The 13,825-nt window shown below is 42.5% G+C and overlaps 1 protein-coding gene across 1 annotated transcript; it reads right to left on the reverse strand.

Moving 5' to 3' along the window:
• Positions 1-5,782: 5,782 nt before the first annotated feature.
• LOC308128503 (photoreceptor-specific nuclear receptor-like) lies at positions 5,783-13,054 on the reverse strand. Its single transcript, XM_080493485.1, has 8 exons — positions 12,630-13,054; positions 11,984-12,134; positions 10,622-10,725; positions 10,229-10,543; positions 9,781-9,959; positions 8,275-8,515; positions 6,814-6,919; positions 5,783-6,318 (listed from the first exon to the last, which is right to left on the reverse strand). Exons 1-8 carry the CDS (start codon positions 12,721-12,723, stop codon positions 6,186-6,188), a joined length of 1,323 nt encoding a protein of 440 aa, XP_080349611.1. The 5' UTR covers positions 12,724-13,054; the 3' UTR covers positions 5,783-6,185.
• Between the last annotated feature and the right edge of the window lie 771 nt (positions 13,055-13,825).

Consider the following 13,825-nt stretch of genomic DNA (forward strand, 5'->3'; position numbering starts at 1 on the left):
GGAGTTAGTAAAAGGTGTTAGGAGACTTCCTAAAGGAGTTAAGGAAAGGTGTTAGGTGGCTTCCTAAAGGAGTTAAGGAATGGTGTTAGGAGGCTTCCTAAAGGAGTTAGTGAAAGGTGTGAGGAGGCTTCCTAAAGGAGTTAAGGAAAGGTGTTAGGAGGCTTCCTAAAGGAGTTAGTGAAAGGTGTTAGGAGGCTTCCTAAAGGAGTTAGTGAAAGGTGTTAGGAGTCTTCCTAAAGGAGTTAAGGAAAGGTGTTAGGAGGCTTCCTAAAGGAGTTAAGGAAAGGTGTTAGGAGGCTTCCTAAAGGAGTTAGTGAAAGGTGTGAGGAGGCTTCCTAAAGGAGTTAGTAAAAGGTGTTAGGAGGCTTTCTAAAGGAGTTAAGGAAAGGTGTTAGGAGGCTTCCTAAAGGAGTTAGTGAAAGGTGTTAGGAAGCTTCCTAAAGGAGTTAGTGAAAGGTGTTAGGAGGCTTCCTAAAGGAGTTAAGGAAAGGTGTTTGGAGGCTTCCTAAAGGAGTTAGTGAAAGGTGTTAGGAGGCTTCCTGAAGGAGTTAGTGAAAGATGTTGGGAGACTTCCTAAAGGGGTTAGTAGAAGGTGTTAGGAGGCTTCCTAAAGGAGTTAAGGAAAGGTGTTAGGAGGCTTCCTAAAGGAGTTAGTGAAAGGTGTTAGGAGGCTTCCTAAAGGAGTTAAGGAAAGGTGTGAGGAGGCTTCCTAAAGGAGTTAAGGAAAGGTGTGAGGAAGCTTCCTAAAGGAGTTAGTGAAAGGTGTTAGGAGGCTTCCTAAAGGAGTTAAGGAAAGGTGTTAGGAGGCTTCCTAAAGGAGTTAGTGAAAGGTGTTAGGAGGCTTCCTAAAGGAGTTAAGGAAAGGTGTGAGGAGGCTTCCTAAAGGAGTTAAGGAAAGGTGTGAGGAGGCTTCCTAAAGGAGTTAGTGAAAGGTGTTAGGAGGCTTCCTGAAGGAGTTAGGAAAGGTGTTAGGAGGCTTCCTAAAGGAGTTAAGGAAAGGTGTTAGGAGGCTTCCTAAAGGAGTTAGTGAAAGGTGTTAGGAGGCTTCCTAAAGGAGTTAAGGAAAGGTGTTAGGAGGCTTCCTAAAGGAGTTAGTGAAAGGTGTTAGGAGGCTTCCTAAAGGAGTTAAGGAAAGGTGTGAGGAGGCTTCCTAAAGGAGTTAGTAAAGGTGATCACGGTGGTGTGGCAGTCAGACAGAACTTTCACTTCGTGACGTCATAATAATCCGACGGCGGCTCTAGTTAGTGACGTCTGCCATGGTGGGGAAAGAACTACAAGTTTACGAAAATGGACTACAAAAAGCACTTTTGGGTTCTAGATGATTTCAAGTTGTTCTAGGCAGATTATTGCTTTGGTAACTTACATGATCTGCTCCTTTTTCAGTCATCCTGAGTTTCCCTGAACGCTCCGATGAGCGGGTTCCTTTAAATGTTGTCGCCTCAAGGAATTGTGGGGGAACAGGAGCTGGTCTCTTTTGGTAAAGGAAGCATCAGTGGTTCCTAGGCTAAAGGAGGTTCTAAAGGAAGCATCAGTGGTTCCTAGGCTAAAGGAGGTTCTAAAGGAAGCATCAGTGGTTCCTAGGCTAAAGGAGGTTCTAAAGGAAGCATCAGTGGTTCCTAGGCTAAAGGAGGTTCTAAAGGAAGCATCAGTGGTTCCTAGGCTAAAGGAGGTTCTAAAGGAAGCAACGAGCCTCAATTCCTTTGCTTATTGAGAATTCCTCAATTCCTCAGTCCTTATCATGGCCGCTACACAAAACACTTCTGGGGTTAGATAAGGAGATAGCAGGAGGGGAAATTCGGATGTACCCTGTGGCTCGTGCTGCCATTTGAGGGTGTGGCACTGGCTCATCACATCATCAAACAGGAAGTGCACTGGTGCCGGCCATCACCATAGTACAGCATCAACTGCTGGAAACAGGAAGTGGGGTGTGCATACTGAGATCTGTCTCAAATTTCTCATGTTGCATGAGAGCCTACATCTGATCACAAAAGACAGTTTTCTTATACGTGTGATCAGGAACGCCATGGCAGGAGGACATGGAACACACAACCTTCTTCACTCCTGGTTGTGAACTTACAACTATTAACCTAAACTAAACTAGACCAACTCATGAACTAGACACAATCGCTAACAACACTACCAGCCTAGTATAACCTTCAATGATGACATGCATTGTAAATAGGCTGAACTTGGTCCACCCACCAATAGGGAACGTAAGCTGGGTTTAGACCGTCGTGAGAAAGGTCTGTTTTAAAGGGGACATATCATGCTAAATCCACTTTTTTAGCCCTTAAATGCATTTTGTTGTATATTTAGAGTGTTTAGAAGTACAGAAAAGTTCAAAGTAGTCTCTTCAGGTGCTCCGTTGATATCTTTATATTCTGTTTTGGTCATATTTTGCGATCGGTTTCGATTTTTCTATTCTCTATTACGTTTTTTGAACAATGACGTCACAGTATTCTCAGCGGAACTGCCAAATTAGGACATCGACATTTCGAGCAATCCGCCATTTTTGTTTCTCGCTGCGATTTTGTAGTCCAACCGAAGTTACGAGAGGATAAGTGGAAATGTTCGGTTGTTGGATGTAGTAACCCACAAGCTTCGTTACACCGTCTCCCAGCATCAGAACCTTTTCGAAGTGCCTGGTTGAGTTTTATTTTTCACAGAAATGTACCCACATCTGTGGGTAAGGTCATTTTTGTGTGCGCGAATCACTTTAAGGACGACTGCTTCAGCAACCTCCGCCAGTATAAAGAAGGATTTGCCGAAAGACTTGGTCTGATTGAGCGGTCAGTTCCTTCTATCTATGGAGACGACGAACAGAGCACTTCGGTAAGCTGTATATAACGCTAAAAAGTGTGATGAACAGACGTCCCTGTCATTGTTTTGTTAGCATTAGCAGTTGCACCGTCTTCATATGTTAGCGCTGTGTGCTCGTTTTAGATTATAATGTAACTTCTGTGTTAAATAGTCGTTGTAATACAGGCAGTATTGTAGTAGTGGGCATGGATGGAGAAGTTAGTGTAAATATAGTAACACACCATTGCGTTACATCCATATGAAGACGTTGTTCTTCAGGTGCATCATCGTCATTTTCATCTCGCTCCGCCGGGTCCGACTCTGGCTCCAACATGTATGGCTGGATGGACAAATCTTCCGTTGTTGACATTTTGTAAATAATGTGTGAATATAAAGTTTCTGCGCCGCTAGATAATTGTATCTGTTCTATCAAACTACAAAGATGGCCGAACAGGGTGACGTTGAACCGAGTGTCACCTCTGCAACCTGGAGAGGAGGCGGGGTCTGAAGAGACCGCCCCAAAACGAGTTGCTCTCAGAAGCACATCAGAAAAGGGGTTGAAAAGGGGCCTGTGGAGCTCTAATAATGAGGAATTCAGACCCAAGCATTGCAGTTTTGCGTTGTATAGACCACAACTGTATGATTTATATGTAAAAAGGAAGGATTTAAAAGCATGATATGTCTCCTTTAAGTTGGAGAAATCTTGTTTTGTCTCATAAAGAATGATGTGTAATTTTGCAGTCTGTGTTCAGGGATGACCTGTGTCAGTACTGTTCAAACCTCTGTGCTGCTTTTGGTGTCCTTCAGTGCAGACTCAAAATAATTCAGCCTTTAAGAAGTTTCATATGGCTGAAGCAGGAGTTTCAGCCATATGGCTCCTTTACTCTGGAATCAACTAGCAGCCTCGGTCCGAAGGGCCCACACCATTAGTTTATTTAAGAGGAGACTAAAAAGCTTCCTCTTTGATAGAGCTTCTCATTAGGAATAAAATAGGAGCACTAAGTTGAGCTGCTCTAGGCCTAGACTGCTGAGGGGATTTCCTCTCTCCCGTTAAAGGGAGGAACTCTACATTTGGAGCTTCTGTTTCTTGTCTTTCTTTCTTTCTCTCTGTGTAACAACATTACTGGAGCCACCAGATCCTGACAGGAGGGGAGCAGGATCCAGGGGATCAGACCCAAGACTCCCAGAGTGGACTTACCACGGTCCTACTACCCGACCCCCCCACAGCACCGGGACCCCCCCACAGCACCGGGACCCCACCGCAACGGCACGGCCCTTAAACTCCAGACTGAGATTGGTTCATCATCAGACCAACGCTCATCATAGACTTTTCTTAGTATTTGTACTTCTCTGGCCTGTCTGCCTCTCTCTCTCTCTCTCTCTCCCTCTTCTATTCCTCTCTCTCTCCCTCTTCTATTCCTCTCTCTCTCCCTCTTCTATTCCTCTCTCTCTCCCTCTTCTATTCCTCTCTCTCCCTGTCCTATCCCATGTACTTCTCCCCCCAACCGGTCAAGGCGGATGCCCCCCCCCCCCCTTCCAGAGTCTAGGCTCCGCCCCACGCTTTCTTCCTGAAGAGGGACTTCTTATGAACTTCTCTCCATGTGAGGGAGTTTTTCCTGGTTTCCACTGTTGCTTGTTCCATCTGCTGCTCTGGAAGGTTTAGTTGGGTTCTGTTGTTCTCTATCATTGTAAGAGGCTCTGAGATGTTTGTTGATGTGATTTAGCGCTTTACAAATAAAATTGATTTGAATTGAATTGAAAAGAAGGAGCTGTCTGTCTTCAGGGTGAGACAAACTCCTGGACAATCATACAGAGGCTGTACTGTGACTTTGTCTTTTCTTGCAAGAATAATGTAATCAAATTGTCTTAAATTTCTCAAGTTGCTCTCAGATTGATTCCTGTGTATTCTGTCCCCCTGAGGTTTTTTTTACCAGGACAATTCTCCTGACATTTTACCCTCCTGATGATGTGTTGTTGCAATAGTAATCCTAGAGCCTGGCTCAAACTGTGTATGTTGCATCAGAGTCGAACTGACAACCATATGACAAAATAGTCGCTGAGGCCTTGCACCATGATGACTGACTGTCTCCGTTCATTTTTAATACAGACAAATAGTTATAAAGTAGAGCTGTCCAATGTTGGATACGGGGTAGGATTTCATAAGTTTTACTTCTTCCTACCCCTTTTCAGGATTGCTAATTAAATATACGAGGTTTGTATGTGTGTGTATGTATGTTTATAAATGTGTGTGTGTGTGTGTGTGTGTGTGTGTGTGTGTGTGTGTGTGTGTGTGTGTGTGTGTGTGTGTGTGTGTGTGTGTGTGTGTGTGTGTGTGTGTGTGTGTGTGTGTGTGTGTGTGTGTGTGTGTGTGTCCTTATTATTATTGTTGTTGTTGTCATTATTATTGTTGTTATTATTATTGTTGTTGTTATAATTATTATTAATAATATTGCACGTGTCACACATTCCCTCTAAGGGACTGTTTTCCAGTTAAAGGTCACCACTGCCGTCCCAATAGTGTGATAATTTAGTTAAACTTGATTCACACTCCAATCTGAGAGCGTTGCATCGTATTCATTCTGCCGTCCAGTAGAGATTATTCTGAAGCACAAAAACTGCTGAAAAATATATTTATCTTTTATTTTCAAGAAGCAGTCGTTTTTGTGTATCATCTATTAATTAATTATTACTTTGTTTGTTACATTATTGTCAATTTGTTACCATAATATAGGTTCAAATATGTTATTACATTATTGTCCATCTTATTCATTACTGTTACCTGCTATCACAAATGTGATCATTTTGCCTTGTACAGGTTTGAGTTAAAGTGTTTGTTTCCCACCTCTGATTATTATTTCTTATTTGCAATAAATACTAACAGGACACCACCTTTGTTCAAAGAAGTAACTTGTAACTCCAGTTTATCACTAATTTCCAGTAACTTTCAGCGCACTGGCAGTAGATGAACAGAAGAGAGCGCTGTGTGTTCAGACCACAGGGTGCAGCTCTTTAATCTCCTTTCAATCAACAAATATATACATCCTCACTCAGGAAGTCTTTTTTTTTTTTTTTTTTTTACTATATCAAGGCATGAGAACATGAAAACAACAGTCAGGGTTCATCTATCACCAAACAATAAACATCCGAAACATTTTCACAAGAACAAACACAGTAAAAATACAAAAATAGTGACGTCCTACAGGGCGGAAAGTGGCTGTAAAGTCTACATATGATACAAAGAGACAGCGAGAACGGGACTGCATCTTCTCTCCATGGTGTGGAAACAACAAATGATAAAGTGACCTTTACAAAATAATAACAGCACGCAGAATCTCTTAGAACACAAAGCAGATGTCCTCTGGTGTGAAAGGTGTGTGGAGGAGGAGTTAGTTTTTGAACATGTCACACAGCAGTTTCTCCATGGGAGTGTTCCCGATGGTCCTGTGGAAGAACAGCAGCTCAATTCGCTCCGAGTTGACGAATCGCAGCGACGGGAGGAGAAGGAGCAGCTTTCCAAACCTGGACACACAAAAAGAAAATGAAGGGTAAAACCTCACATCACATCATGTTGCTCATGTCCTCATCTGGGATTTTTCTTTATCAATTATCTGAATCTCTGTGCCAAAACTTACTTATTAAGACATTACGTGATAACTTGTGCACCAGAAAGACTGCTGCGTCTCTTTTTTTTTATAGAATAAATGTAAAAAAAATAATGGAATTTACAGTACAAACTGAAAGAAAACACAGTTTCTAATGAATAGTCAGAAAGTGAACATAACTCTGCGTGCTCTGACGCCCCCTGCTGGTGATCAACCACAATGACAGATACGATCCTGATTTGACCAAGTTTACTATCAAATCTAATGCAAGTAGAACAGAATACTGTTGTTCATGGCAGTGATAAATTAATTAAATATCAAATGAATATCAAAAGGGCCTAATTCTTTGTTCTAGTTGTTGCGTATGGACCTTTATAAAAATGTTTGGGGGATATTTGAGGAAGTAAAGTACCTGGCTGGTTGACTTGGGTAGTGTGAGCGGATGTGTTGTCCCAGCATGACCTGAGACTGATCCTGCAGGTTCTCCACTTGTTCTGGATCTTTCAAGCCGCGAGTCTCTGCCGAGGAGAAGGAGAAACCGGACACAGCTGTCAAATACCTGAAACCTCATCTGCATAACTCGTACAGCTGATTACTCAACAACTAAAAATATTGTCTTGTTCTATGAAGATGTGAGATGTTAAATTCATTTTGACACTCTAAGTAGCTGGACTTTATAAATTGAGAGGGAAAAAAACAATAATAATAATAATAATAATAATAATAATTGTTTACATTTTTTTTACATTTTTTTTATGGGAAATATTTATCTCTTTAGTGAAACTTCCGTAAACCTAAAGATAAAATACAAATGCATTATATAATATCAATAAACATTACTAATATTAGGCAGCAGGTTATAACAGCTGTGTGATTATGATGCCATAGATGTTGTAAACTGATTCTCCCCCAAACAAACTGTGGATATTCAAGGCAAAAACAGTTTTTGTTAATAATGTGAAATAATTTAAAAAATCATATATTAATACAAATGTGTTAACACAATTCTATTAATCAAATATACTGATAATAAAACTGTTCTAGCAGCTTTTACTGGCGATTAATAATGAGCTCCTATGAGGCACCAATGTAATTTATGTTAATTTATTTCATTTCCTATTTTATTGAAATTGAAGATTTTGTTTTATTCAATTTGAGCTTTTGTTATTATTTAAAAAATCACATATAAGAGTAAGCATGATTTTATAGCTAATTTAAGATTTAAATATAACTGTTGTTGAGATGTTAGCCTCGGGATGGCGCTACGGGAATTATTCTAAATGTAATGCTCCTCCTCCGACGGTAACAAACTGAACGGGTTTAACAAACTGCATGTTTGCTGTGTGCAGATTGTACCATGGAAACAAGCGGAATGGCAGCCTACGATGTACGTGAGCCGACGTGATTGCACAAGAATAAAAGGTGATAAACGAGCGCAATCCATTCATGAAAGAGAAACTCAGGAAGACTTCGACCTTGTGGCTTTCATGTGTTGACAAATCCCCCAAAAAGAGAGGATTCTGCCTCCCCTCGACCGGACCGTCTGCTTTGTTTACTTCTCACTTTTGACTCGTTTTTCCATCGTAGCCGTAAAGCCTCTGTGTGGGTTCTCGCACCAGTGTGGCTGATCAGTACCTCATTCCATACTGCATTTCTATTGGTTGAATATTGTCTCAGGTCACAGCAGCGTCACCATTGCTGCAAATTTCTGACACTGTCTGAAGTTTATCGCATGTTGTCATGACAACGGTTGTCCTTGACCCGGTCTCACAGAGCCAAGACCAAAGACGGTTATTGTGTGCGGCGGCCCAACACCGGCGCCGTGATGAGGTTTTAATGGTGACGGACTCCGCCCACCGGAAGCTTTTCTCACCTGGTTTGAAGAGCACGATGGCCTTGAGGCAGGCGAACTCGGTGGGGTCGACGGCCAGGCCCTTGAAGCGGCTGAAGACCTCCTGCAGGAGGCGCAGGTCCAGGCTGGTGTAGCTGGTTTTGCCCTGCATGCTGGGGCAGAGGTCGGGCAGCGAGAGCAGCGGCGAGCTGTCCAGAGGCAGAGACCACTGGATGGCGCACAGCAGGAAGAGCTCGCTCCACGCCTCCTCCAGCAGGATCACCTGGGCAGCAGGGACACAGCAGAGTCACCGCCCGCTCACAATACTCAGAAATACTGCACTAATACTACACAGTCATCACATTAGAAACGGTTTGATTCAGGAGTTTTTTCTAGTTTGTTCTGTATAAGTATTCATCAAATAGAAGATTATATTCTGACGGGAGCGACTGATGATCACAGTGTTTACTAATATGGGATTTATCCAGTTATAACTCTATAATACAGTAACCACAATAACTTTGCTTTTTACTGTCATTTGTTGAAGATATGAGACAAAATTATTCTATTTTTAATAATATTTAAAAACATTTATAGAAAAGATTTTGATTAAAATAATTAGTGGATTTTATTTCATTTTACTGACATTGGTTTTCTGGATTATTTTGATATTTACATTTTTATTTGTTTTTAAAATCTATTAATATATATATATAAAGAATTTATGAATGAATAATTCAAAAAACTACATATTTGCCTATTATCTACTCTTGAATTGTAAAAGTTAGCTTCATTTTGTAAAACAAAAAATTATAATAAAAAAATTTGTGACGTTTTAAAAAGTTCAGCTTCGATCACTTTTTATTTTTTATACAGTAAAATCAATGACATTGGAATTTAATGTGATAAAAACATTCAAAATCGTTAAAGACCGTCATGACGATATCCAAATAGTAAATTAAATGTTAGGATGTCTCAGCTTATATTAATTTACAACTAAATAAAATCTATATTTTAACAAGATTAGTGAATTAATCATTATTAATAATACAGTAAGAAATCTCAATATGCAAATTCATTTGACAAAAAAAGTACAAATTCTAAGTCAGATGTGAGTTTATAAGAAATTGCTAAATATATATATAAAATGCAGAAATATGAACAATATATGCATTTGTTCTCATCTGTTTTTAAAACTTTCTTTTATGTTTTACACCTTTTTAAAACAATTATTCCAAATATTTTGAGCTTAGGTTGAAAAAAACTTGAATTATGAAACTATTCATTGATAATCTACCGATGCAAGAAATTGAATTGTTAATATTGTTTATTAGCAGGAATCATTTCTTCTGTATTGACGCATGGAGAAATGGTGGTGGTATTTAAATTAATTTTAAACATTTTACATGTAAAATGTTTAAAATTGAATGAAATAACACCACAGCTGGAATGCGTCACACATGATGAACCTGGACATGCAGGGGTATCGTAGGCAGAACTCCAAACAAAGTGAAAATACAGGAAGTGAAGCAGAGTCCAGCCGTTCACCTGGTCTCTGAAGGGCAGGTTGGAGAAGACGGGCAGGTTCTTGGCCCACTTCACCGACATGAAGAGGAGCCTCGCCGACGTCTCGTACACGTTCTCCGAGCTGGACGGGTACAGAGCCATGTGGTACTCCGAGGACGCTCGCTCCGGCTCGTTGCTGGTCACGTCGATGTTTTCATCAACTGGAAGAGGAGAGAGAGAGAGAGAGAGAGAGAGAGAGAGAGAGAGAGAGAGAGAGAGAGAGAGAGAGAGAGAGAGAGAGAGAGAGAGAGAGAGAGAGAGAGAGAGAGAGAGAGAGAGAGAGAGAGAGAGAGAGAGAGTGGTGTTTTACTTTATGTTCAGCCTTCGTGCTCTTCGCTCCCACAAACGTGACCTCAGTGGGGACGCTTATCCAATTCTGACCCCCGTGTGGTCGAACATAAAATCTGGCCTATGCTCCGGGGGTCCTCACCGTCCTCGGGCTCCAGCTTGGCGCAGGTCTCGGCCGTCATGAGACTGGCCATGAAGCGGTGGTTGTTCTGGGGACTGACGCAGCGCTGCGGCGCCACGGAGGAGGAGGTGATGGACATGGAGGAGGTGATGTGGGGCCACGTGATGACGGAGCCGCCGGAGGAGGAGGAGGATGAGGAGGAGGAGGAGGAGGAGGAGGAAGAGGAGGAGGAGGTGGGCTCCCGCGTGGTGGCCAGGTGCTCCTTGTCGGGGTCGACGTCGATGGAGTCCAGGCGGACCTGGGCGGTGCTGCGGGGCTGCCGCTCGTTCTGCACGGCTGCAGGAGGGAAAAACAGCCGAGTTTTAGAGGTTTTTCACATCCGGGACGGAGACTGGAGGATTCCTCCACCCTCACCGTCTTTATTCATGCCCGCCTGCAGACACTTCTTCAGCCGGCAGGCCTGACACTGGTTCCGATGAGCTTTGTCCACTGGACACATTCCCGTCCCGGCCTGGCACCTGGAGAACCAGAGATGAGCCGTCAGAGTGTGAACCCACTCAAAACTAGTAGTCGTAGTAGTTTACAACAATAAGACCTCATGGTCACTAAGGAACAGTATAAACATTTAGATTTTGCACTATAATTGTTTTTTAGTTTTTTTAATTACTATTTGAAACATTCTGCACAATATGAGGGAACCAATGTGTTCTAACTACAAAATATTACCCAAATATCTACATTTAAACCACCGGTGTGATCTATTCACGAGCTTTTCCTTTCAGACTAAACCATAATGTCAATATAAATATCTCATTTTATGACATTTTACACCTTCATTCATTTCCATCTGCATTCAGGTGATGATTTGAGTGTTACATGTATTTTTATATTAGTTTAAGAAGCTGACGTCAGGAGACCAGCTATAGCACGGTGGACAAGGCAGATGGTTTCTGGCCATTAGAGAAGATCTCATATATATTAAAGTGTATATGGAGGCAAATCATTCAATATGTTAAAGATCTGGATCCAACAGAGCAACTGGAATAAATGCAGACCCTAAATAAGAACACTCTTCAAATTTTTATATTTTTTATTTGCCTAAACTTTAGTGACTATCTTGATATTTATGATTTACATTTTCTACAAATGTTTTGATGAGGCGGGAGAAGCTGTTCTTCTGATTTCACTCGTTTTTGTTTTTTCTTTAATGTACAGCAACTCGTTTTCAATCTGCCTGTATAATGAAATATTTCTGAGAAGCTGTACTTTTGTTGTTAAAAGTTTAATAAAAATTTTTGTGGCAAAAAAGATTTTTCAATTTCAGTCAAAACAATTTTCATGTTTTACATGTAGTTTAAAATCACAACAGTCCAATTTGTAATTTTCAGTCGGAAAATAATTACAGTAATTTCACGTAATGATTCATTAGAGAAGTGATGGGAAATATTACATTTCCTGAGGTCGTGTTTTTTTCATTATTCAAAAAAAAAACAAAAAACCACAGTGTGGTATTTCCTGGTAGTTTTGTTATGAGACCAAATGTTTCTGACTCATGAGACCAGGATCTTTTCTGTTTTGTCTTCTTTGGATCTTAAAATCTGTTTTTAAATGGACTTTTGCTGCGTTATGACCGTCAATAACATCTATTACAGTTCAAACAATTTAAATGAACTCTCCCATCCATTTGCATTTCCCTTCCTTTCCCACAATGCCTCTGCGACCGGTCCAGTTTTAAGGTACAAGAACTCCCAGAATGCGCGCTTTGCTGTCTCTTGCCTGTAGATGAGCCTCCTCCTCACGCTGCGTTTGAAGAAGCCGCTGCAGCCGTTGCAGGCGTAGATCCCGTAGTGTTTCCCGCTGCTGGTGTCGCCGCACACTTTGCAGACCAGCGCCGGGCTCAGGGCTTTTCCCGGGCCGGGGCTCTTGGCTGCGAGTCAAAGCACGGTCACACAGTGGGAGAGAGGTCAGTCGGTTAGTGTCCTGCGTTTGGGCCCGTATTGTTTTTGTGCGCGTGGCTGCCATCTGCAGTGGCGGCGGCTCCGGCTGCGAGCGGCTCGGCACAATGGCAACGCACGCCACAACAATATTGCAGCAGCCGCTTTGGCCTGGAAATCTCCCTCCATGGATGATTATGGAATTAGAAGCAAAAGAAAACCTAAGCATAGCTGGAGGCAGATTAAGAACTTAAATAAACACGACAAAGATGCTGTAATTAATCTGAATAAACCCATTTATTATGAATAAATTAAATAGAGATACCAGTATGTAAGTATTTACTGATTAAACTGGATATTTCTCTGCGCTCCAACCTGCTGTTTCTACATTTGACTTTCTTACTGTGGACGGGTTTTGAAGCATAACTCAGCAGTAAACTTATTCAAACTTCTTTCGGACTGCCTGCGGATGCCCCCGGACCTCTTACCTCCTCGGCTGTCGTCGGTCCCGCCGCTGCCCAACGACCCGGTGGGAGAAGACGAGGGAATCATGGGGATCTTCGCCAGGTGATCCTCCATCATTTTTCGCTGAAGAAAATCTCTCCCTGATCGATGGATCTGAACTCCGCAGTGAAGTTGTCCTTCTCTTGTCCCAGCGTCCCAGATGAGATACTTGTGTGTGTGTGTGTGTGTGTGTGTGTGTGTGTGTGGAGGGCCTGTGGCGTTCCCCCGGCGGACAGATGGCAGGTTGAGCCTCTACCACTCAGCCTCTGGTGTGGAGATGCAGATGGGTCGGGGTCCTGCCATGAGCTCAAGCTGACACTTGTTGCACTGGAGGTTGAGTGTGTGTGTGTGTGTGAGTGTGTTTGTGTGTGGGTCCTCTCTGCAGCCGTCGGGGTCCGTCACCGTCTGTGGGTTCTCCTCGGCAGCAGGTCCTCAAAAGGGAGCCCGGGGGCTGGACGGAGGGGGGGGATTAGTCCCAAGCGCTGTGTAAGCAGCACGCCTATTTGTCATCCTCTTAATCTTTACTGTTCATCTCCTGGATCAATCAGTCACATTGGCAAAATGCTGGAGCCGCCCGGACCAGGACCAGGACCAGGACCGGGACCAGGACCGGGACCAGGACCAGGACAAGGACCAGGACCTGGACCCAGACCTCCACCGGCTCTGAAAACCCCAACAACAAGGATGAACTGAGTGAAGCTGTAACTTTAGCTCCGTCTCCTCATGTCTCCTCTCCCGCCATCACTCAACGCTCTTCTTCACTGTCTGCATTTAAAGGGACGATTCTATTATTATATTTACCGTCTATTTCTTTCTTTTCTTTCTTTTTCCTTTTTTTTTCCACTTCAGAATTCCAGGTCTATTTCCCTGCTGGTATATTTGATCTGTGTGATTGCCTCCCATTCATAATGACTCCCGGTGTTTGCCCAGGAGCCGCCTATTAACGCTCATTTCCCCCATTTTCTTTGGACAAGCTGGAGATCATCATCTCCCCCCGACTCGACTGCAGAGAGAAAGAAAAGAGGGTCCCGGGGAGAATGATAGAGATTTGAATGACCTGATGTTTCCACGGCCATTAGTCCACCTGGTTCATATAAGAGGGGTCATCATTTACTATTAAACAGCCAGAACGACCATACATGTGGTATTTAAACAGGCCGGCTGAAAGAGGAAGAGCCGC

The sequence above is a fragment of the Lipophrys pholis genome, assembly GCF_963383615.2.
Source record: "Lipophrys pholis genome assembly, chromosome: 2".
In the NCBI taxonomy this organism is placed as follows: Eukaryota; Metazoa; Chordata; class Actinopteri; order Blenniiformes; family Blenniidae; genus Lipophrys; species Lipophrys pholis.

What these genes read in the sequence shown, in the direction of transcription:
- LOC308128503 (XM_080493485.1), bottom strand. Translation starts at nt 12,723, where the DNA reads ATGATGGAGGATCACCTGGCGAAGATCCCCATGATTCCCTCGTCTTCT. An exon ending in GACCGACGACAGCCGAGGAG is followed by an intron (nt 12,135 to 12,629) that starts GTAAGAGGTCCG and finishes TTTGACTCGCAG; the next exon opens with CCAAGAGCCCCGGCCCGGGA. An exon ending in GGCGGGCATGAATAAAGACG is followed by an intron (nt 10,544 to 10,621) that starts GTGAGGGTGGAG and finishes TCCCTCCTGCAG; the next exon opens with CCGTGCAGAACGAGCGGCAG.